This window comes from Mustela nivalis, assembly GCF_964662115.1.
Source record: "Mustela nivalis genome assembly, chromosome: 5".
NCBI lineage: Eukaryota > Metazoa > Chordata > Mammalia > Carnivora > Mustelidae > Mustela > Mustela nivalis.
In genome coordinates, this window is record NC_139024.1 from 117,925,853 (window position 1) to 117,948,713 (window position 22,861).

At 51.9% G+C, this 22,861-nt stretch overlaps 4 protein-coding genes and 1 long non-coding RNA gene across 9 annotated transcripts in view; 4 read left to right on the top strand and 1 right to left on the bottom strand.

The window, feature by feature from the left end:
* The window catches only part of SMIM40 (small integral membrane protein 40), a gene marked incomplete at its 5' end in the record, with an annotated part of 42,590 nt that extends 37,978 nt beyond the window's left edge, over nucleotides 1-4,612 (top strand). The window contains one exon of one of the 3 annotated variants that reach the window (XR_014312258.1): nucleotides 4,307-4,612. The remainder of the gene's footprint in view (nucleotides 1-4,306) is intronic. The other 2 variants (XR_014312260.1, XM_082732515.1) reach the window with 2 other exon arrangements.
* Nucleotides 4,613-5,299: 687 nt separating this feature from the next.
* Nucleotides 5,300-9,776, top strand: DAXX (death domain associated protein). 2 transcript variants are annotated; one of them, XM_082732484.1, is made up of 8 exons: nucleotides 5,300-5,390; nucleotides 6,283-6,542; nucleotides 6,697-7,528; nucleotides 7,660-7,874; nucleotides 8,046-8,265; nucleotides 8,419-8,890; nucleotides 9,070-9,292; nucleotides 9,508-9,776. In XM_082732484.1, exons 2-8 carry the CDS (start codon nucleotides 6,336-6,338, stop codon nucleotides 9,565-9,567), a joined length of 2,229 nt encoding a protein of 742 aa, XP_082588610.1. In that variant the 5' UTR covers nucleotides 5,300-5,390; nucleotides 6,283-6,335; the 3' UTR covers nucleotides 9,568-9,776. The 2 variants fall into 2 exon arrangements, with proteins under 2 accessions (XP_082588610.1, XP_082588611.1); XM_082732485.1 differs by having other exon boundaries at nucleotides 5,310-5,390; nucleotides 6,353-6,542.
* On the bottom strand, nucleotides 9,725-10,427 carry LOC309865752. The gene is made up of 2 exons (XR_014312261.1): nucleotides 10,286-10,427; nucleotides 9,725-9,945 (listed from the first exon to the last, which is right to left on the bottom strand). It is a non-coding gene; the product is annotated as an uncharacterized lncRNA (long non-coding RNA).
* On the top strand, nucleotides 10,417-13,793 carry ZBTB22 (zinc finger and BTB domain containing 22). The gene is made up of 2 exons (XM_082732499.1): nucleotides 10,417-10,517; nucleotides 11,213-13,793. Exon 2 carries the CDS (start codon nucleotides 11,283-11,285, stop codon nucleotides 13,191-13,193), a length of 1,911 nt encoding a protein of 636 aa, XP_082588625.1. The 5' UTR covers nucleotides 10,417-10,517; nucleotides 11,213-11,282; the 3' UTR covers nucleotides 13,194-13,793.
* On the top strand, nucleotides 13,793-22,700 carry TAPBP (TAP binding protein). Of its 2 annotated transcripts, XR_014312257.1 has the most exons (9): nucleotides 13,793-14,200; nucleotides 14,320-14,490; nucleotides 14,720-14,980; nucleotides 19,750-20,148; nucleotides 20,534-20,875; nucleotides 20,977-21,066; nucleotides 21,182-21,219; nucleotides 21,586-21,753; nucleotides 22,069-22,700. XR_014312257.1 is itself a non-coding variant. In XM_082732512.1 (8 exons), the coding sequence occupies exons 1-8, from the start codon at nucleotides 14,164-14,166 to the stop codon at nucleotides 21,595-21,597; spliced, it is 1,350 nt and encodes a 449-aa protein (XP_082588638.1). In that variant the 5' UTR covers nucleotides 13,793-14,163; the 3' UTR covers nucleotides 21,598-22,700. The 2 variants fall into 2 exon arrangements, 1 of the variants encoding a protein (XP_082588638.1); XM_082732512.1 differs by having other exon boundaries at nucleotides 21,586-22,700.
* Nucleotides 22,701-22,861: the final 161 nt, after the last annotated feature.

The window sequence follows — 22,861 nt, forward strand, 5'->3', positions numbered from 1 at the left end:
ATTTTAGGCTTTTATTTTATTTTTTTAAGATCTCATTTACTTATTTGTCAGAGAGAGAGAGCACAAGCAGGCAGAGGCAGAGAAGCAGGCTCCAAGGAGCCTGATGCAGGACTTGATCCCAGGACCCTGGGATGATGACCTGAGCCAAGTGCAGCTGCTTAACCAACTGAGCCACCCAGGCATCCTGACAATTTTAGGCTTTTATACTTGAAAGTCTTTTATTGACTAATCTATCCTACTTTCCTGCCTATACTTATATTTTAATTGAGATGAAAAGCATTTTTCTTTCTTGTGACCATAGACAGAAAAGTTAAAAAAAAATTTCTTCTGTGCTATCATTACAATTATGAGAACAGAACTGATTAAACAGCATAAAGACTGCACACATTTTTTAAATGGCTAAAAATTAAGAGTACATTTTTTAATGAGATAAAGGAGGAGGTGTTTATGGTACCTTGATGAAAGAAATGGGCTATGAGTGTGTGTGTGTATGTGTGTGTGTGTGCTTTAAGATTTTATTTATTTATTTGAGAGAAAGTGAGAGGGAAAGTACAAGGTTATGTGTGTGTTTAAGATTTTATTTATTTGAGAGAGAGAGTGAGAGGGAAAGTACCAGCTGGGGGGAGAGGCGTAGGGAAAAGGAATGGAGAAGCAGACTTCCCACTGAGTAGGGAGCCCAGATAATGACCTAAGCCAAAGACAGATGCTTAACTGACTGAGCCACCCTAGGTGCCCCACTATGTGTTTCTTTATTAAGACAAGGTAAGATTTCGTGATTGACAACCACAGGCACACTTCAGAGATTTGCAGGTTCAATTCCAGACACAACAAAGCAAATACTCAAATAAAGCAAGTCAAAGGAACTTTTTTGGTTTCTCAGTCCATATAAGTTATGTTTACACTATAGCCTATTAAGTGTGCAATGGTATTATGTCTAAAAAACCACAAATGCACATACCTTAATTTAAATATATTTTATGGAAGGGCACCTGGATGGCTCTGTCGGTTAAGCAGTCAACTCTTGATTTCTGCTCAGGTCATGATCTCAGGGTCATGAAATCGAGCCCCATGTTGGGCTCTGCGCTGGGTGTGGAGACTCCTTGGCATTCTCTCTCCCTCTCTCCCTCTGCCCCTCCCCACCCAGCAACACACACACTCTCTTGCTCTCAAATAAAAAAAGAAAATACATTATTGCTGAAAGATGTCAGCTATCATCTGAGCTTTCAGGGAGTTTTAATCTTTTTGCTGGGGAAGGGTCTTTTCCTAGATGCTGATGGCTGCTGACTGATCAGGGTGGTGATTGCTCAAGGTTAGGATGGCTGTGCCAGTTTCTTAAGACAACAAGGAGGTTTGCCGCATCTGTTGACTATTCTTTCACAAATGATTTTTCTGTAGCTTGTGATGCTACTTGTTAGCATTTTACCTACAGAACTTTCAAAATTAGAATCAATTCTCTCAAACCTCGCTGCTACCTTATCAAGTAAGTTTATGTAATATTCTAAATTCTTTGTTGCCATTTCAATAGTCTTAACAGCATCTTTACCAAGAGATTTTATCTCAAGAAAACACTTTTTTTTTTTTTGCTCACCCATAAGAAGCAACCCTTCATCTGTTGAAGATTAATCTTGTGATTGCAATCAATTCAGTCCCATCTTGAGGCTCCACTTCTGATTCTAGTTCTCTATCCATTTCTACAACATCTGTGGTTATTTTCTTCACTGACATCTTGAACACCTCAAAGTCCTTCATGAAGGTTGGAATCAACTTCTTTAAAACCCTTGTTAATGTTGATTTTTTAAAAAAGATTTTATTATTTATTTGACAGAGAGAGACATCACAAGTAGACAGAGAGATAGTCAGAGAGAGGAAGAAGCAGGCTTCCCGCTGAGCAGAGAGCCCAATGTGGGGCTCGATCCTAGGACCCTGAGATCATGACCTGAGCCAAAGGCAGAGGCTTAACCCACTGAGCCACCCAGGCGCCCCTTAATGTTGATATTTTGACCTCATCCTATGAATCACGAATGTTCTTAATGGCATCTACATTGATGAATTTTTCAAGAGGGTTTTCAATATACTTCCCCCAGATACATTAGAAGAATCACTATGTATGCCAGCAATAGTCTTATGAAATGTATTCTTAAGTGATAAGACTTAAATGTCAAAATTACTCCTTGATCCATGGTCTGCAGAATGGATGCTGTGTTTAACAGGCATGAAAACAATATTAATCTCATTGTATATTTCCATCAGATCTCTTGGATTACCAAGTGCATTTTCAATGAGCAGTAACAGAAAGGAATCTTTCTGAGCAGTAGATGTTAACCGTAAACTTTGTTGTCAAGAGATGTGCTGTCATCCAGGCTTTGTGGTTATTTATAGAGCACAGGCAGAGTAGATTTAGCATAATTCTTAAGGCCTCTAGGATTTTTGGAATGGCACATGAGCAATGACTTTAACATAATGTCCCTAGCTGTATTAACCCTCAACAAGAGAGTCAACCTGTCAGTTGAAGATTTGAAGCCAGGCACTGACTTTTCACTAACCATGAAAGTCCTAGATAGTATCTTCTTCCAATATAAGACTCTTTCATCTACACTGAAAATCTGTTTAGTGTAGTCACTTTCCTTAATTATCTCAGCTAGGTCTGCTAGGTAACTTGCTACATCTTCTACATCAGCACCTGCTGTTTCCTCTTGCACTTTTATGTTATAAAGATGGCTTCCTTATACCTCATGGACCAACCACTGTAAGCCTCAAATTTTTCTTCTGAAGCTTCCTCACTTCTCTCAGCCTTCAAAGAATTGAAGAGTCAGGGCCTCTGAGAGTTTGGCTGTGGCTGGTTTGATCTTCTATCCAAACCATTCAAGCTTCCTCCATATCAGCAATAACGCTGTTTTTCTGATCATTCATGTATTCTCTGGAGAGGCAATTTTAATTTCCTTCAAGAACTCTTCCTTTGTATTCACAGCCTGACTGCTTGGCATGAGAGGCCCAGATTTCAGCCTATCTCAGCTTTCCACATGCCTTCCTCACTAAGCTTAATAATTTTTAGCTTTTGATTTAAAGTGAGAGGTGACTCTTGCTTTCACTTGCACACTTAGAGGCCATCGTAGGGTTACTAATTGGCCTAATTTCAATATTATTGTGTCTCAGAGAATAGGGGAGACTGAAGAGAGGGAGAGAGGTGGGGGAATAGCTGGTTGGTACACAATATTAAGTTCACTGTCTTATGTGGGTGTCATTTGTGGTATTCCAAAACAATGACAATAGTAACATCAAAAACTACTGATCACAGATCACCATAACAAATATAAAAATAATGGGAAAATTTGAAGTATTGCAATACTTACCAAAATGTGACACAGAGACACACAATGAGCAAATGCTGTTAAGAAAATGGTGCCAATACGGCAGCTGGCTGGCTTAGTCTGTAGAATATGCAACTCTTGATCTTGGGGTTGTAAGTCTGAGCCCCACATTGGACATAGAGATTACTTAAAAATAATTTTTTTTTTAAATTTTATTTATTTATTTGAAAGACAGAGATCACAAGTAGGCAGAGAGGCAGGCAGAGAGAGAGAGAGAGGGAAGCAGGCTTCCTGCGGAGCAGGGAGCCCGATGCGGGGCTCGATCCCAGGACCCTGAGATCATGACCCGAGCCAAAGGCAGCAGCCCAAACCACTGAGCCACCCAGGCGCCCCTAAAAATAATTTTTTAAAAGAAAAATGCTGCCAAAAGATTTGCTCAATGCAAACCTTCAACTTATAAAAAACAAACAACAAAAATTTCCACAATATCTGTGAAGCACAATAAAATGAGGTATGACTGCATTTTTTTTTTCTTTAAGAGGGACGATGTCTATAAGAAAAGGAAACGGGAAGAGGGAAAATCTCTACTGCAGGCATTTACTCAGTAAGACCAATTTTGCAAAAGTTGAGAATCTGGAAATTAAATTCCTCCAGCTCCTCTAAGTCTAAGTACCCTCGTGTTCCCTAATTTGAAGACTATAGGTGTAGACATGGTGTCGGATTCTTTAATGGAAGGGAGGGTGGAGCTTTTGGTACTCTGAGAGCTTAGGGATGTAAGGACCTCTGCGGTCCTAGAAAGTGGCAAGATGCTTGACACTTGTTGAATGTGAAAGGTTGCAGGAGACGGGAATCTCCGTGTTAACCAGTCTGACTTCCCCATAAGCTCACATTTAGACCCAGCTTGGGCTCCACGAGTCCTTCCGGCCTTTCTGAAGTTGAGTAAGATGGGCGTGAGGACGAGGCGGGCGTCAAAATCAGTTTCTTGTCTCTTTCTTCAGCTCTCCCAGAGGAAGAGGAGGATAGGAGTCGAGACCCAAGGTATTTTAGAAGTCTCATTTCATCTAATAGCCCTCACAGCGGCAATTTGCACAGCTTCTGCTCAAAGCTCCCGCCCCATATCGCTGTCCGAAGGCCCTGGAGCTCCTGGACAAAGCTCGGCCTCCAGGTCATCACTGCCTACACTTCGGGAACCCCCACCAGAAAAGAACGGAAAACCACCTAGGTGCCACCTACTTGGTCACTAGTTCCGTAGAGGCGCTTAAAGAGACATCAATAACAATAGCAATAATAACAACACATTTGTATAGCGCTCTGTGCTCATTTGTATGGGTGTGTTATGATTTCACGATTGGGAGTGGAAAGAACCTGGAAGTAGAAGTAGCTGCTGGACAGCGGCAAGGGAGTGCGCAGCCTGCAGAAGGGAAGGGGCAGGCACAGCCGATTAAACCGCGGACAGGGTACAAGACAGGTAGGAAAGTAGCTCCGGAAGGCTGGTCAATGGCCTAACGGAAGGAAAAAGGGTTTTTTTTCCCCCCTCTTAAGAGACTCTCGCTCTGCCCTGCACCCTTGCGCAGTCTTGGAGGGCCCAGTTTCTTAGCTGTCCTTTCCCGTTCCCCCTCCCCTACTTGGAAAGGTGGCTCAGTCCTTCCCGCACGCGACCCGCCGACGGTTAGGCCGGATACAGGAAGTTTCTGATTGGTGGAGTCGCAAAAGCACCGGGTGAAAAGAGGTCCGTCGGCGGCGCGCCCGAGTTCAGGTGTAGCCGATACCGTACGGCAAGATGGCGCCCCCGTACTTTGGGAAGCCCTGAGGTGACAAGCCCGCCCTCTACTGGTCACAGGAAAGGGGGCCGCAGACCGTGTAGGCGATACTTGGAGGTGGGGGCGGGCCTACCGCCACTTCCGGCCGAGGCCGGGCCGCGCGCCGTACGACAATATGGCCGCGTCTAGGTAGCTGTAGGCGGAAATTCAGCAACTTCCGGTCCAGAGAAGGGCCTGCGGTGGGAGGGGGAAGGAAGGCGGAGGGAACCATGCGAGGTTCTGAGATCAGCAGCGAGGGTCGCCTCGAGAGACCGTTTCTGAGGTGGGGGCCGGACCGTGCGGGGAGCGAAGACGGGGGCGGGAATGGCGAGGGAGAGGTACTGGGGAGTCCCGGACGCTGAGTCTGAGGGGCAGGCTGTGGTACCTTCCTTCCAATCCCTGAAGGGGAGTGGGGCGGCCGGGGGGAAGCTGGGGGAGGGGGACTTGGCGGGAAGCTCATTCTGGGGAAGGGGTCGGACGCGGGGTTGGGATCAGAGAGGAATCGGGAGAGTTCAGCGCTAGGCTCGCAATAGGCTACAGGTCACAGAGAGAGAATGGGGGAAATCGGGTGGGGTAAGAGGGAGGGGACTTGAGGTGAGATCTCCCAACCTAACGCCCGGGTTTGAGGAGACCCGTCAGAGGGTGGAGTGTGAAGATAATTAAGGAAGGCGAAGGGGGAATGGGTGGTTGGGAGGGAACCTTCTTCGCCTCAGAGAGTCTCGGAGTTGGGGGTGATTCTTCAGGATGGGGTGAGGGTGTGGATTTGACGTGCTTGAGAGCGAAGGGGGGGAAGGCTCGGGAGGTGGTGCTGATGGGGGTGTGGTGTCTGTGTGAGGGAATGTCAGGAAATCCAGAGTGCAATGAGGAAGGTGGTTCAGGGGTTGGAAGAATCAACTTGGCAAGTATGAGATGATAGTAGGGAAACGAACCAGAGACAGGATATCGACAGGAGGGGTGGAGCTGGGAGCGAGGAACTTAAGGTTTTCATGTGGTTTGGGGCTCCCCTAGTAAAAGGTCAGAAAAGCGTCCGGGACTAATATTTGCTGAAGATAGGCGGTGAGGACACTGTTGGGCAGGGCTGGGTGTTAGTGGAGCCCAAGAAGACTGGAAAATGTGTGCGATGAAGGGATGGGCTGTGCTGGAGGGGCTCTTTCTGAGGCCCCATCCCCTTCCAGCAGGAATCCCGAAATCCCCAACACTTCCTCCCTCCGGGGGATTTGATCCCCCCATGGCCACCGCTAACAGCATCATCGTGCTGGATGATGATGACGAAGATGAAGCAGCTGCTCAGCCAGGGCCCTCCCACCCACCCCCCAATCCGGCCTCACCCGGGGCAGAAGCCCCTGGCTCCTCCCAGCCCCATGGGGCTGGAGGAAGCAGTAGTTCTGGCGGCAAGAAATGCTACAAGTTGGAGAATGAGAAGCTGTTTGAAGAGGTGAGCTTTAGGGGAGAAGATTCTTGTGCCCCAGGGAGGGGGATGGCTGACTGGCTCTCCTGTCCTTTCTTCCCCACTAACCCCGCCTTACCTTCTTTTTCTCAACCCCTCCCCTTGTCTTTTTCCCCCTCCCTTCTTCCTCTGAACCCTCTAGTTCCTTGAACTGTGTAAGACGCAGACAGCAGACCACCCTGAGGTGGTCCCATTCCTTTATAGCCGGCAGCAGCGTGCCCACTCTCTGTTTTTGGCCTCGGCGGAGTTCTGCAACATCCTCTCTCGGGTCCTCTCTCGGGCCCAGAGTCGGCCAGCTAAGCTCTATGTCTACATTAATGAGCTCTGCACTGTTCTCAAGGCCCATTCAGCCAAGAAGAAGCTGAACCTGGCCCCTGCTGCCACCACCTCTAGTGAACCCTCTGGGAATAACCCTCCCACAGACCCTTCCTCGGACCCCACACATGCCGAGACCACTGCCTCTGAGGCCCCAAGGACCCGTGGTTCCCGGCGGCAGATCCAGCGCTTGGAGCAGCTGCTAGCGCTCTATGTGGCAGAGATCCGGCGGCTGCAGGAAAAGGAGTTGGATCTCTCAGAATTGGACGACCCTGACTCCACGTACCTGCAGGAAGCGAGGTTGAAGCGTAAGCTGATCCGCCTCTTCGGGCGGCTGTGTGAGCTCAAAGACTGCTCTTCCCTGACCGGCCGTGTCATAGAGCAGCGCATCCCCTACCGTGGCACCCGCTACCCAGAGGTCAACAGGCGCATTGAGAGGCTCATCAACAAACCGGGGCCAGATACCTTCCCTGACTATGGAGATGTGCTGCGGGCCGTGGAGAAGGCAGCTGCTCGGCACAGCCTTGGCCTCCCCCGACAGCAGCTCCAGCTTATGGCTCAGGATGCCTTCAGAGATGTGGGCATCAGGTTACAGGAGCGACGCCACCTTGATCTCATCTATAACTTTGGCTGTCACCTCACAGATGACTATAGGCCAGGTAGGGATTAGTGAGATGCCTGTCAGTAACCCTTCTATGTCAGATGTTTAGTGGAGGGGGGCATCTTACTAGTCCCATCCCGTCTTCTAGGGTTTGGGCTGAGTACTCTGACTTTATATCTTCCCATGTAGGCATTGACCCGGCACTGTCGGATCCTGCCCTAGCCCGGCGCCTGCGAGAAAACCGGAGCTTGGCTATGAGCCGGCTGGATGAGGTCATCTCCAAATATGCAATGATGCAAGACAAGAGTGAGGAGGGCGAGCGACAGAAGAGAAGAGCTCGGCTTCCTCAAGCTACCTCTTCCCACACTGCAGACCCCCCCAAAGCCTCCCTGGATTCTGGTGAGGTATGGAAGGGATAAACCCTTCAGACAGACTTTGTCCTTCCCTTGCACGGGCCAGCAGAGATTCCCCCTGCATCCACCCCCTGTCCCCTGAGGGGGAAGAGTGCAAAAGGAACACAAGAACCAGACCCTCTGGGGCAAGGGATTCCTTAGAGGAACTCCTTTGTCCCCCAGGGCCCTAGTGGAATGGCATCCCAGGAGTGCCCTACCACCTCCAAGCCTGAGAGTGATGATGAAGAAGATGGGGAAAGTGATGAGGAAGAGGAAGAAGAGGAGGAGGAAGAGGAAGAAGAAGAGGCCACAGATTCTGAAGAAGAGGAGGATCTTGAACAGATGCAGGAAGGTCAGGGGGACGATGAAGAGGAGGAGGAGGAGGAGGAGGAGGAGGAAGCGGGTATGTCAAGAACAGTCTCCTCCTGTGTCAGTTCCCTCTACTCTGTTAGATATGAGCCACCTGTTTGAGACCCTTCCCTTCCTCCTCTTACTCTCAGCAGTATTCATTCTCCAAGTTCTCATGCTACCTCGCTCCTCTTTTCTTCTTTTCCAGATCAGAATGGAGACAAGAGCCCTATGTCCCCACAACAGATGTCCACTGAAAAGAATCTGGAACCTAGCAGAGGGATCAGCAGGTCTGCAGGAGAGCAGCAAAACAAAGGACTCATAGTGTCACCATCCTCACTGTCAGAAGAGCCCTTGGCCCCCTCCAGCATAGATGAAAGCAATGAAGAACCCCTTGAGGAGTTACCCCTGGAGGAAGAGAGTCCTGTGTCTCAGCTCTTTGAGCTAGAGATTGAAGCCTTGCCCCTGGATACCACCCCTTCCCCTGAGGAGAGGGACATTTCCTCTTCCAGGAAGCAATCAGAGGACCCCCTCACCACTGTCCTGGAGAATGGAGCAGCCATGGTCACCTCCACTTCCTTCAATGGAGGTGTGTCTCCTCATACCTGGGGAGATTCCTGTCCCCCCTGCAAGAAGTCTCGGAAGGAGAAGCAGATTGGAGCAGGGCCATTAGGAAACAGGTAACAAGAAGGACGAGGAGGAGGGAGGCTAAGAAGAGATTACAGGGGGATTTCTGAGAGGAATATTGTGGAACTGGGTGTGCTGGGAGAGACTGGATGCTGGGTCTGCTGGGAGAGACCCCTTCAGCCTCAGGCTCTCCATAACCCCCGCCCCTACATATTTGTGTTTCTGTCCCTAGCTATGTGGAAAGGCAAAGGGCAGTGCATGAGAAGAATGGGAAGAAGATACCTACCCTGTCTAGCCCACCTTCTCCCCTGACTTCCATGGCCCCAGTTGCTGATTCCTCCACAAGGGTGGACTCTCCTAGCCATGGCCTGGTGACCAGCTCACTCTGTAGCCCATCTCCAGCCCGGTTGTCCCAAACCCCCCATTCATTACCCTCCCGGCCTGGTACTTACAAGGTAAGAGGGGGAGGCAGTTTTTCCCTAACTTAATTCTCTTTCGTTGTCTGTTTTAGTTTCAGGTGTTCCATCTGAATATTACATGCACCACATCCTCTCTCTTCCTTTTTCCTCACCCCTGTTTTTAATCTCTGTTAAGTCCTTCCCTCTGCTTCTACTCCCCCTATATTCCAGACAGACCTCTCTTTCTGACTCCATCTCTCACTCCCCTGCAGATGAGTGTGGCCACACAGTGCGATCCTGAGGAGATCATCGTGCTCTCAGACTCTGATTAGCTGCCTCTCCTCCCACTGCCAGCTTCCAACAAAATGTTTTGGGATAGTATTTGGAGGATGGTGGAAAGCTGATCACTGAGGAAGGAATTGACTGAGCTAATCGCCTTTTGGTGATGTTTCTTTTAAAAAAACAGACAAACAAAAAAACAACAAAAACTTAAGTTTTACACAGAAACATTAATAAACAATAAAGTTCTTTTCTTATTGTATCCTTGTCTTTTCCTTTTCCTTCCATACTCAATGCTTGGCACCAGCTGTTCTCAGGTTCAGGGTTCCCTGACCCCGGGCAACACCTTGGAGCTGTCCTTTGTAGCCTGCCCTTAGATCGCCTCAGGCCTTCCCTCGCCCTCAGGCCTTCCCCTTGCCCTCTGCCAGGCACTGGGAAAAAAAAAAAAGTGCTTCGGCGTCCGAAATACGCTTTACTTTCTCACTTTGAGCGGTAGGAGTAAAAAGGCCAATCAGGGGCCGACTCAAGGTTATTTGGCCAATCCGTGCCTGGAGGAAGGGGGCGGAGTTTCAGGGGGACAGAAGCTAGGAGAGCAGGGCAATTAGATCGTGCAAACCCGCTTAGTGGCCACAGTTCAGGGGCGGAGCCTAAGCAGCGATGGCCAAGGCCCTTGGCCAATGGGAAGGACAGGCTTGCAGAATTAAAGGGAAATGAATGCTTCGGCCAAACCACCAAGTCCTGAGTTCTTCAGCAGCGGAAGAGGCCTATTACCTTTAAGGTGGAATGAGACCTCTGTTATTTAAAGGAGAAGTGTCCGAGTCGGCCAAGCATCGCCCAGCGGCACGGGCGGGGGTGCCCGCCTGTGCCTTTAAAGCCGGAGGGGCGGGAGGCGGAGCGGAGGCGGAGGGCGGAGGGAGTCGGCGCAAGATGGCGGCGGGAGGGGCCCAGGCTGCAGCTCTGGCCGCCGAGTGAGGGGCGGGGGGGCCCGGGGGCGCGCGGCCCGGTAAGCGGGGACGCGCGGGGTTGGGGGGCGCCTTCCGGGTGGGAGAGGAGGTCGAAGTAGCGCTTGGGGCGGAGCAGAGGGGGGCGGGGTCCTGTGTGGGCGGGGGTAGGCAAGGGGCGGGGCCGAGAGAGCCACGGGGGTGGGTCTTGAAGAGGTGGGGCCGAAAGGGCCAAGGGGCGTGTCTTGAAGGGGCGGGGCTAAAGGTAAGCCGGGGGGCAAAGGGGGCCTTGGCTCGAGAACGTGCTGGGGGTGGGGTGGCTAAAAAACACAGGAAGAGGGGGATGGTTCTCAGTACAGGAGCAGACGTGCCCCCCTCCCAATAAAAGGGTGCAAAACACCAATAAGGTAAATGTTGGAAAGTCAGGTTCTCAGGCAAATGGGAAATTACGAGGAGAGGCACCCCACTCCCCAAGACCACCTTATTTCTCTAATCTCCAAGGAAAGAGCAGTGGATTTGGAGTCAGGACTTATGCATTTGCTGACATGGTCACTTACTGGCTGTGTGATCTTGGATAGTCTCCTAATCTTCTGAACCTTAGTTTGCTATCTATCAAATAGGGTTGAGAGGGATACCTACCTTACAGTGCTATTGTGGGGAATCAGTTAGATAAAGGGTGTGAACATGTTTTTAAACTGTAAAGGGAAGGACTTTGTCATTATGAGATGTTATCATTCTTCTCTCTTTTTCTTCCCAGAGACCCCCCCGGCCGCCCTCCTCCTTCCCCTTGTTCCTGTGGCTGGGGGGGTACCCCCTCCCTCCACGCCATGGAACCATCTCCTCTCTCTCCCAGTGGGGCAGCACTGCCCCTGCCTCTGTCACTGGCCCCACCCCCACTGCCCCTGCCTGCAGCTGCGGTGGTACACGTGTCCTTCCCTGAGGTGACCAGTGCCCTCCTGGAGTCCCTCAATCAGCAGCGGCTACAGGGCCAGCTCTGCGATGTGTCCATCCGAGTGCAGGGCCGGGAGTTCAGGGCTCATCGTGCTGTCCTGGCTGCCTCCTCCCCTTACTTCCACGACCAGGTTTTACTCAAGGGCATGACCTCCATCTCACTGCCCAGCGTCATGGACCCAGGCGCCTTCGAGACTGTCCTGGCTTCGGCTTACACTGGCCGCCTCAGCATGGCTGCTGCTGACATTGTCAACTTCCTCACAGTGGGGTCGGTGCTCCAAATGTGGCACATCGTGGATAAGTGCACCGAACTCCTCCGTGAAGGCCGGGCCTCGGCAACCAGCACCACCGCCACCACTGCCGCAGCCACCTCTGCCACTGTCCCTGGGGCTGGGCTCCCATCAGGGAGTGGGGCCACTGTGGGCCCCACCACCATGGGCTCTGTGCGCTCTCATGCCTCCAGCCGGGCCAGTGAGAATCAGTCCCCCAGCAGCAGCAACTACTTCAGCCCCCGGGAGTCCACTGATTTCTCCTCTTCCTCCCAAGAGGCATTTGCAGCTTCTGCAGTGGGCAGCGGGGAGCGCCGAGGAGGTGGCCCTGTATTCCCAGCCCCTGTGGTTGGCAGTGGGGGAGCCACCTCGGGGAAGCTGCTGCTGGAGGCAGACGAGCTTTGTGACGATGGTGGCGATGGGAGGGGTGCTGTGGTTCCCGGGGCTGGGCTCCGGCGGCCTACCTACGCACCACCCAGCATCATGCCGCAGAAGCACTGGGTATACGTGAAGCGGGGTGGAAACAGCCCAGCACCAGCACCCCTGGTTCCCCAAGACCCAGATCTGGAAGAGGATGAGGAGGAGGAAGACCTGGTGTTGACCTGTGAGGATGATGAAGATGAAGAGCTGGGGGGTGGCTCCAGGGTTCCCGAGGCTGGAGGACCCGAGGCTACCCTTAGCATAAGTGATGTCCGGACCCTAACTGAACCTCCGGACAAGGGAGAGGAGCAGGTCAATTTCTGTGAGTCTTCCAATGACTTTGGCTCCTATGAGGGTGGGGGTCCTGGGGCTGGGCTTGATGATTCAGGGGGGCCAACTCCTTCCTCTTACGCCCCCTCCCACCCTCCGAGGCCCCTGCTTCCCCTGGACATGCAGGGCAATCAGATCCTAGTCTTCCCATCGTCTTCATCTTCCTCCTCCTCCTCACAGGCTCCAGGACAGCCACCTGGGAACCAAGCTGAACATGGGGCGGTGACCCTGGGGGGCACCTCGGCCGGGGCCCTGGGCATGCCGAGTGGTGTTGGGGGGACCCCTGGAGGGGCAGGCAGTGGGGATGGGAATAAGATCTTTTTGTGCCACTGTGGGAAGGCCTTTTCCCACAAGAGCATGCGCGATCGGCACGTGAATATGCACCTCAACCTGCGGCCCTTTGACTGCCCCGTGTGCAACAAAAAGTTTAAGATGAAGCACCACCTGACCGAGCACATGAAGACGCACACGGGCCTCAAACCCTACGAGTGTGGTGTCTGCGCCAAGAAGTTCATGTGGCGAGACAGCTTCATGCGCCACCGGGGACACTGTGAGCGCAGGCACCGCCTGGGCGGGGGCGGGAATGGGCCTGGACCTGGGGGCCCAGTAGGGCCAGCCCTGCCACCCAAGAGAGAGTCCCCTGGTGGGGGCGGGGGCAGTGGCGATGAGGTGAGTGGGGCCACGCCCCAGTCCAGCCGAAGGGTCTGGTCCCCACCCAGTGTGCACAAGGTGGAGATGGGCTTTGGTGGAGGTGGAGGAACAAACTGAAGGGGCGGGCTCCTAGAGGTGGCTTTCTGGATGGAGGAAGCAGGGGGCACAAGGCAGGGCTGCTGTGGCCCTCAGGTGATCTCCCACCATGCTTAATGTCTTCCTTATCTCTCTGGACTTGTATATATTTTGGAGGGGGGAAACCATGTTGCACCATCAGCCACCCCAGTCAGTTCCTCAGCCCCTCTCCCACAACGTATCCAAGGAACTAAGTCCCCTTCCCCTCAGATGGGTGCACTGAAGCCCCCAGCTCCAGACTAGGGCACATATGGTGGGGGGAGGGAGGGGGGGCCGTGGAGCATCCTGGAGTCACAGGGTCAAGGGTCAGGTGGTTGTAGTCTGTACCTGAAGTCTGTGTTTGTGTTGTTGTGGGGACCAGGCCTTTGAGCCCCACCCTTGTCCTAGAACCCACCCCACCTCCCTAAGGACATGCCCTATATTTCCACCCTCATCCCTCCTATCCCTCCTTGGGGGCCCCCAGCTGTATTCTCATTGAGGAGGGAGTGAAGACGAAGAGGGAGTAAGTCGTAAGAGTACACGGTTTTTATTTTAAATCTTATTTTTTTTAAATGGTGATTAAAATATTTATTGGTCATTTCACTCGGCTTACCAACAGCCCCTCTGTGTTTGCTGGGGCCCGGGCGCAGGTGGGGGAGGGCGGAGTAACCGAACTCTGGGAATCAGAGTCTGGGGGAGGGGGCGGAGGGAGGAGGAGCCTGGGGTTGGGGAGCGCCCCGGGACCAGGTGGTGCTGTGTGGTCCAAGAGGGCGGGGCCGGCCCGAGGTCCCCTTGCCAGAACCCGAGCTACTGTTTCGGGATCCCCGCCCGGCCAACGCGGAAAGCACCTGCCGCCCGCGAGCCCTCACCCTACCAGAGAGGGGACTTCCTCCACCTCTCCTGCCGGCCTTTCAAGGAAAGTGAAAGTGAAAGGGAGAAGTGGAGGCATCGGGGCTGAGCAGATCGCGGCGCCATGAAGCCCCTGTCTCTGCTCCTCGCCGTGGCTTTGGGTGAGCGAACCCCGAGACTCAAAGGCCCAAGAACATGGGGGGAGGTGGAGGGAAGTGAGCCCACCACGCGCCCGATGCGGGGGGCGTGTCGCCCCCTCACTCGCGCCCCTCTCCCCCAGCCTTGGTGACCGCCGTCTCGGCGGGACCCGCGGTGATAGAGTGCTGGATGGTGGAGGACGCGGGCGGGGGCCGCCTGACCAAGAAACCTGCCGCGCTGCTGCTGCGCCAGGGCCCGGGGACACCACCTCCCCGGCCGGACCTCGAACCCGAGCTTTACCTCAAAGTGCATGGTGAGTTACCACGGACTCGCCCTCAACTGTGTCACTTCCACCGAAACCCCCTCCTCTTTAGGTCGCGCTGTGATCTCGGGCCTCAGTTTCCCCGTGTAAAATAAGTCTGGATTACCTCTAAATCTCCCACTGCTGGGTAGTTTGTGCCTTCGGGATTCCCTGGACGCTGCCCTCCCCGTCCCTTTCCTGGCGGCGACTGCCAGCGCAACTCCCTTCTCCCCGCTCACAGATCCCGCGGGAGCGCTCCAGGCTGCGTTCAGGCGGTACCCCTCGGACGCCCCCGCGCCCCACTGCGAGCTGAGCCACTACGTCCCGTTCCCCGCCTCGGCGAATTGGGCCAGGGGCCTGACCCCGGAGCAGAGCTGCCCGCGGTCCCTGGAGGGGACTTGGCTCATGGTCAGCATATCCAGTTCGATCTTCCGCCTCTCCAGCCTCCTGAGAGTACAGTCCGAGCCTCAGCCCGAGTCTGCACTCATCACCTTGGCAACAGGTAGAGAGGGGCAGGCGGAGGGTGGGTGGAAGTGGAGAAGAGTGGGTAGATTCTGAGGGTCCGGATCAGCCTGTGACTCGCCGTGTGAACTCGTTTCCCCAGTTGGGGCTTAGTTTCCTCATTTGTAAAGGCGAGGCGGTTCGGCTAGGATTGTTTAATCGGTCTCAACAGCTTCTTCTCGCTCCTGCCCAGTTTCAAACAATCACAATCCTCCCTTTAGGGGGCGGGGCTTCGTGTTGTTCTGGAGGGCTAAGCTTTGGAGAAAGTCTGACTTTCCTGTTCTGGGACCTTGAGAAACTTGTAAGGGGATGGGGTTGGGAGAAGCTCAGAAGCAGGAACCTTTTTTCTCCGCTCGTCCCAGGCCTGTGTCTTGCTAGGTAGACACTGCCATCTTTGCCGTTTTCGCTTTTTCCGAAACCGGCATCCAAGCGTCCAAGCCCCACCTGTGCCCACATCCGGAGCTGTGGCCTTTAGCTAGGCAAAGGCTCTTGCACTCGAGTGCGTCGACTCTTCTTGCCAGCCCCTTCCCTATGGCTTGTGAGCACTCACTGATTCTGTGGTAACCAAATGGTGAGCTGGCCTGTGTGGAAAAGACAGGAGGCCTGATGGCTCCCACCGCAGGCATCACTCATGAGCTGGTGCAGCGGGATTTGATGGGCAGGGATCTGGCACTTTGCCTAGCTGAGGCTTGAGAGGGAGTAGGCGGTTAAAGCAAGATTGGGGTCCCTGGGGGCTCACCCTTCTGGCAGCAGAGGGTGGGGTAGGATACCAGGAGAGTCATTGGCTTCCCTCAGTCTTGTGAGGTTTGTTTTGTTTTGTTTTTTAAGTTTCCCTAGTTTTAGATGTCTCTCTATACACAATATAGGGCTCAAACTCAAGACCTGGAGATCAAGAGCCACAGTGCTCTTCTGACTGGGCCAGCCAGGTGCGTCTTGTGCCATTTTTTTGTAAACAACACAGCACAACTGGCAGGCCAACCCTCCCTTCTCCCTTCCCCAGGACCACCATCCTGCCACCCAGAGTGAATCACCCCAGGACCAGGGAAGGGACTCAGCACCCATTCATCACCTCTACCTATGCGGCCATTTAATTCCCAGGCCCCATCCGAGGCAGGGGCAGAGGCAAACTGCTCTTTGTCGGGAGAGTAGCTCTTCTCCAGCCCGTATCTCCAAATACAGTTTGCCCTTGAACGACTGTGTGTGGAGGAGTGGTGGGCTGCAGCTGTGGGGGTTGGGATGGGGGGGTGGGGGGTGTCACAGGTCCTGACCCCACCCCTAGCAGTCAAAAATCTGCATACACTTGACTCCCCCAGAATTTAACCACTCATAGCTTACTGTTTACTGGAAACCTTACTGAAATTTAAACAGTTGATTGACACATATTTCATGTGTTGTATGTATTACATACTGTGTTCTTTTTTTTTTTTTTAAAGATTTTATTTATTTATTTGACAGAGAGAGATCACAATAGGAGAGAGGAAGGGAAGAGATCACAGAGAGAGAGGAAGGGAAGCAGGCCCCCTGCTGAGCAGAGAGCCCGATGTGGTACTCGATTCCAAGACCCTGAGATCATGACCTGAGCCGAAGGCAGCGGCTTAACCCACTGAGCCACCCAGGCGCCCCACATACTGTGTTCTTAAAGTAAGCTAGAGAAACGTGTTAAGAAAATTTATCACAAAGAAAAGAAAATCACAAGGAGGAGAAAATACATTTATATTACTGTACTGTTAAAAAAACCAAACCTGCATATAAGTGGACCCTCACAGTTCAAACCTGTGTTGTTCAAGGGTCAACAGTATAGTCACATTGGGGGTTAAGGCTTTAACAAATGAACTTGGGCGGGGGTACCCCAGACATGAAGTCCATAACAGTTTTGTCTCTTAAGTCTCCATTATTCTGTAATTGCCCTGAACTCCTGAAAGGCTCTTGGCTTGTCACTTGTCCTGTCAAACTCCCCATATTCTGTATTTGGCCGAGTGTTTCCTCATTGTGTCATTTTCCTCCTTGTTCCTTTTCCTTCCGTACTTCCTTTGAATTGGATAGATCTAGAAACTTGATTAGATTTGGACTTAAATTTTTTCAGTAATGCTTTATAATAATTACTACCATTCACTTTATTTTATTTTTTTAAAGATTTTATTTATTTATTTGAGAGAACACAAGCAGGGGGCAGTTGGCAGGGTGAGAGGGAGAAGCCAACTCCCTGCAGAGCAGGAAGCCTGACATGGGGCTCGATCTTAGGACCCTGGGATCATGACCCAAGCTGAAGGCAGACACTTAACCGACTGAGCCACCCAAGTGCCCCTACCATTCAGTTTATTAACAGAAAAGCAAAAACCTATATAACGCAAGCTATAGAAACAGGTATGAGTTTCCTTGGGGTTCTGGGTCTGTTGCATTTATATTTTAATTTCTTGGAGTCCTGCTTGTGGGATGCACATCTAAAACTGCTCCTTCAACCAATGTGAAAGACTTCTGTTAGGTTAAGGGTTAAATTAAGCCATAAAACCTTCAGATTTTATTAATCTTGTGGATCGTTTTTAACAGTTCAAAAGTATGTTTCTGGATTTTGATAAATGAAGTGAACGGCCTACCTTTTTACCTTAGTGAACAAAAACTGTCCCATGAGGTCGAGAGAAGTTTCATCTTGTGGGGCTCAGAAGCTACGATTAAAAATTACATAATCACAGTTGAAAATTACGTAATACTTTTATGTGAAGGACCAACATTTCTGGGAAGAAGGAGCAGGAGAACTGACCTTGAGGGACATGGAGTATTTAAATATTTGGGAGACAATGGAGAGCGACCTGAAGGACCCTTATGACCATAGCAAAGAAAGGCCCAATGATTAGAGTTTCTACTAGACCCAGAAAGGGATTCTTTGGAGCTGGTTCTTGGGGTGCAAGAGAAGTCTGGGAGGGTGGGTTGGGGGCTAGGTTATCACATGCCCTGAGATCTGGGCTTTATAGGTGACAGTGAATCATCAGAAGTTTTGTGTGTAGGTGTGCACATCTGCATGTGCACACACACGCCTGTCATTTTCCCAAAAGCCTGCTATTTTACTTGATTCTTACAAAGGTAGGCAAGGATCAGATCATTGAGCAGATGAGAGAAATAGAGCTTGAATGATTTTCCTGAGATACCCAGCAAGACCGTGAGGAGGATGATGGCTGTACTGAAAATAGCAACACCTAACATTTACTGAACTTTCTATAGCCAGGTCCTGGCATTTTATTGGCATAAACTCATTTATTCCCATCAACAACCAAAAGAACGAGGTACTGATATCCTTCCCAGATCACAGATGAAGAGATCTGAGACAGAGCACTTGGGGAACTTGTCCAAGAACTACCAGCTTGTAAGAAGCCAGGCTGGGGATTGAGCCTGGCTCGTTGAGCTCCAGCTTGTGCCTTAGTTGCCCGCTTTGTTGGTAGCTGGGTTTTTTAAACAGGCATGTGACTGACTCAGACGTGTAGCCACACTGTGTGGCTCCAGCGTGGATGATGAATTGAAGAAGAGGGAGACTGAGGATAGGAAGACCTGAGAGGAGGTTGTAATTGTCCTTAGGTATCTTGGTGAGAACTTGAGCTGGAGACAGAGGTGGGATCTCTCAGGAAGATTGAATTAGTGCCTGGTGGGGGCAGCCCATGGTACGTTATATTTGCCAGTTTGCTCCTTTGTCTCCCTTACGAGACCATAAGAAACTTGAGGGCAGTCCATGTCTCATTCACCGCTCTGTCCTCTACCTTGAACATCATAGGTGTTCAGTAAATATTAGTCGAGTGAGAGAACTGGAGGACGAGTCTTGGTGACGTCAAGTGTTTGCCTTTAGTGTCTGGGGGGCTACTGGTGATCTTTCATTAGGTGGGGAAATGGGCATTGTAGTGGGGTGAGGGAATGCTGCAGAAATGCTGTTGAGTTGGGGCACGTTAAGTTGGTCTGACGATTACGGTTAGATGTAATCACCGTAAACACTTTGGTGGCCTTACTGTATTCTGGGCCCTGTTCCAAGCACCTTCCAGATATAGGTGTCTTTGTTATCCAGGTGCTGGAACTGAATAAATCTGGTAGCAAGAGGCACCAAATGATTTAAATCTCATGACAACCCCATGAGATAGTTACTATTACCATCATTATTATCTCATTATTTAGGAGACTAAGCTGAGCCATGGCAAAGTGAAACAACCAGCCCATGGGGCTGTATAAATAGTGGGAGAGTAGGGATTAACCAGTGCGGCCCAGCTCCAGGAACTTAACTAGCATCCCCTGTCTCAACAGAGCATAGAGGTCTGTGTCCAGGTCTAGGCTAGAGCCAGAACCTTCCAGAGTCAGTAAGTGCTCTGCACAGCACCAGAGGATTGATAGCCTGAATTATCCCAGCCTTCTCGAGCAAACCAAGAAAGGCCTGGCTCTTTAAGTGTGGGGCATGGAGACGGGACTGGTTCAGGCTGTGTCAGAAGTGCACTCAGCCCACAGACCCCAGAACTTGAGCAGGTTCTGTGCTCAGACCAGCCTTCAACGGCTGTGCCCACTCATTGCCCCTGTTCTGGACCTGTCTGCTCACTCTTAGCCACCCTGGGTCCCATGCAGGCCCAGAACAAAGGGGGATTTGCAGGGAGGACTAGAAGGTGGTGGGTATCAGAAAAGAAAGTATCCTCTGAGGGGTGGGTGAACTTGAGTTGGGTCCTCCCTATAATTCTATTTATTTTTTTCCCCTTTCTTTCTGTCCCTCCTGCCCCTTCCACTCTCTCCGCTCCTCAACTTCCTCAGCTGTGCTGACTGTCCTCACCCACAGCCCCATCCCTCGGATCCAGCTGGGACAAGATGCTCTGCTGGACTTGAACTTTGCCTACATGCCCCCCACCTCTGAGGCTGCTACATCTCTGGCCCCAGGTCCCCCTCCCTTCGGGCTAGAGTGGCGACACCAGCACCTGGGAAAGGGGCACCTGCTCCTGGCTGCAACTCCAGGGCTGTGTGAACAGATGCCAACTCCCCAAGAGGGGGCCGTGGCATTTGCCGCCTGGGATGATGATGAGCCGTGGGGTCCGTGGACTGGAAATGGGACCCTCTGGCTGCCTGCAGTACGGCCCTTCCAGGAGGGTGCCTATCTCGCCACTATACACCTGCCGTACCTGCAAGGGCAGGTCACCCTGGAGCTTGCTGTACAGAGTGAGTTGGGTATAGGGATCCCCACGGGTCAACGGTGGGCACAGGGATCAACACCATGATGGCAAAGAAGACAGTGCTGCATGAGTGGCAGGAGGCAGATGGGGGTCTCCGGAGTCAGAGGGGCAGTGGGGGGAGGTCCCTGGGAATCTGAGTGATGGGGATGAAGGTTCTCATATCTGAAGAATAGGACATCCCTGAGAATGAGGCTTTTAGCATGGGGTTTCCGATGAAGCACCAGTGGGAAGACAGCAGGTTCCCCACCTTGGAAGAAAAAAAATTCAAACCCATCTCAGTTTGGGGGAGAGCATAGGGCAAACTAAGGGTCTCTGAGGGAGGACAGACATGGACTGATTCCCCCCGTGTTCCTTTCCTGTTTTCTCCCCAGAGCCCCCCAAAGTCTCCCTGATGCCGGCACCTCTTGTATGGGCTCCCCCCGGGGAGGCACCCCCTGAGTTGGTCTGCCATGTGTCCCACTACTATCCTTCCAAGGGCCTGGAGGTGGAATGGGAGCTCCGGGGCGGCCCAGAGGGCAGCTTTCAGAAGGCCGAGGGGCAGAGGTGGCTCTCTGCTCTGCGCCACCACTCAGATGGCTCTGTCAGCCTCTCCGCGCACCTGCAGCCCATCCCGGTCACAGCCAAACACCATGGGGCACGCTACGCCTGTCGTGTCCACCACCCCACTCTGCCCGCCTTGGGGCGCAGTGCTGAGGTCACCCTGGAGGTGGCAGGTAGGAGTCAGGAGGAGGATGGAGCTGCCAGGGGTAGGGTGGGGGTGGATGTTGGCACCTGGGAAGATACTGAGTTCACTGTCCCCCCTTCCACCTGCCAGGTCTCTCTGGGCCCTCACTAGAGGATGGTGTGGGCCTCTTCCTGTCTGCCTTTCTCCTCCTTGGGCTCATCAAAGCACTGGGCTGGGCTGGTAAGTTGACCCTCATGGCCACAGTTGACAGTCCCTGTCTACTCCCAGTAGCCTGCCACCTATCCCTCTACCCTACCACTACTTCATACCATCCCTTCTCAATCTCTCTCCACAGTTGCCTACAAGTCCACTTTGAAGGATTCAGAGGAGAAGGTAACAGTCCTCTTTCTTTTCTTTCCATTCCCATTTGAGCCTCTCTCTATAATTCCTCACCCAGGGACTCCTCATGCAAACTCCACCCTGGATTTGGAATTCTCACAGACCTGGGTTAACTCCTGCCACTTTGAATGTTCTACTTAACACCTCAGTTTCCTTGAGCCTAAGGATGAAAAAAATTACTTAGGCTAAAGCACTCCGCCCAGTGTCTGCCAGCCAGAAAACCCACAGAAACTAGGAGCCCTGTTCTCCTGCCACCCTCTGTGCCCATGAGGGTTCATTTATCTCTGGACCAATCATGAGCATTTCACCTCGTCTTCTAAAACCCGGAATGCCTCACTTCCTTTTTTATTTCTCTTCCAGAAAGTACATTGAGGGCATTCATCACCATCCTGGGGAAGCCGCCATCATCTCTGGCCTGAGTTACTGCAGTAGCACCCCCAAATACTACACCATCATCTGCTTATGCTCTCTCCACCCTCTCTCCACAGAGCAGCTGGAATGCTTTTTCGAAGGACACAGACCTACAGCATTTCCTTTCTTAGAGCCCTAAGGCAGTGGTTCTCAAAAATTTTTCATCTCAGGCCTGCCTAAGGATTGTCAAGAATGCTAGAGAGCTTTTGGTTATGTGGGTGATAAACTAGAGATATTTATGCTACTAGAACTTAGTAAATTATGCTATTTAGTAAGTTCTAGTAGCATCAATTGCTTAGTAAGCAAGCCTGCGTTCTTTTAGCTGTGAGGACAATGATGTCAGTAGACAGCTTCTGGAAAACTCTAGTGGTACAATATTTTGGAAAAAGTGAAAAACGCAATATTGTTATGAATAGCCTTAACTTCGCACACCCATGGAAATAGTCTCCAGGACCTCAAGGACAAGGGCCACACTTGGAGAACCAGTGCTCTAGAAACCAAATCCATTTCCTGTCCTGGCCTAGGCAACTCCCGTTCTGGAGCCACCACTTGCCTCTTCAATCCTACCTGGTACCCTCTAGCCCTTATTTCAGTGTCACACCGATGTCAATTTTCTTTTTTTCCAATGGCTCCCACCTTCCCCGGTCTGTTCCCTTTGTCTGTTCCACCCTCGCCCTTCTTAGGCTCCAGGCCAGGTCAGCCTCGTTATTCCCTCAGACCAACCCTTGTCCCTTTCGTGCGGTTCACCACAGTTGTATTTAAGTGATTGTGCGATTCCTTGTCAGATGCCTGTCTTCCCTGCCTGACTGCAGGAACGTGCCTGTCTGTCTCCTGGCGTGTCCCCGATCCGGCAGAGGGCCGGGCGCCCACTGGAGGGCGCTCAACACAAGAAATTAGTCCTTTTCTCGTCCTAAGAATTTAAAAGCAGGTGTTCGACCAAAGAACTACAGGATGAAGGAAGCGGCAGCTGGCCTGGGGACCTCCGAGGGGGCGGACGGTCGGCTAGACCCACGCGGAAAGCGATCTAATCGTGTGGGAATAAAGTTGTGTTCTAGTGCTCCCAACAGGGTGTCTCATTCTACCCCACGGGTCCCCTTTGCAAGCAAGCACAAGACTCTTATAGCCACCTCTGGTCCCTTCCAATCACCTCCGACCTCTCAAATGCTTTGGCGACACCCAACCCTCCGGAACGTTGCGGGTCGAGCGCCACTCAAGGCGGGCAGGA

What these genes read in the sequence shown, in the direction of transcription:
- DAXX (XM_082732485.1), top strand. Translation starts at nt 5,338, where the DNA reads ATGCGAGGTTCTGAGATCAGCAGCGAGGGTCGCCTCGAGAGACCGTTT. An exon ending in CCTCCCTGGATTCTGGTGAG is followed by an intron (nt 7,875 to 8,045) that starts GTATGGAAGGGA and finishes TTTGTCCCCCAG; the next exon opens with GGCCCTAGTGGAATGGCATC. An exon ending in CCCGGCCTGGTACTTACAAG is followed by an intron (nt 9,293 to 9,507) that starts GTAAGAGGGGGA and finishes ACTCCCCTGCAG; the next exon opens with ATGAGTGTGGCCACACAGTG.
- ZBTB22 (XM_082732499.1), top strand. Translation starts at nt 11,283, where the DNA reads ATGGAACCATCTCCTCTCTCTCCCAGTGGGGCAGCACTGCCCCTGCCT.
- TAPBP (XM_082732512.1), top strand. Translation starts at nt 14,164, where the DNA reads ATGAAGCCCCTGTCTCTGCTCCTCGCCGTGGCTTTGG. An exon ending in GCTCCTCGCCGTGGCTTTGG is followed by an intron (nt 14,201 to 14,319) that starts GTGAGCGAACCC and finishes CCTCTCCCCCAG; the next exon opens with CCTTGGTGACCGCCGTCTCG. An exon ending in GGTCACCCTGGAGGTGGCAG is followed by an intron (nt 20,876 to 20,976) that starts GTAGGAGTCAGG and finishes TCCACCTGCCAG; the next exon opens with GTCTCTCTGGGCCCTCACTA.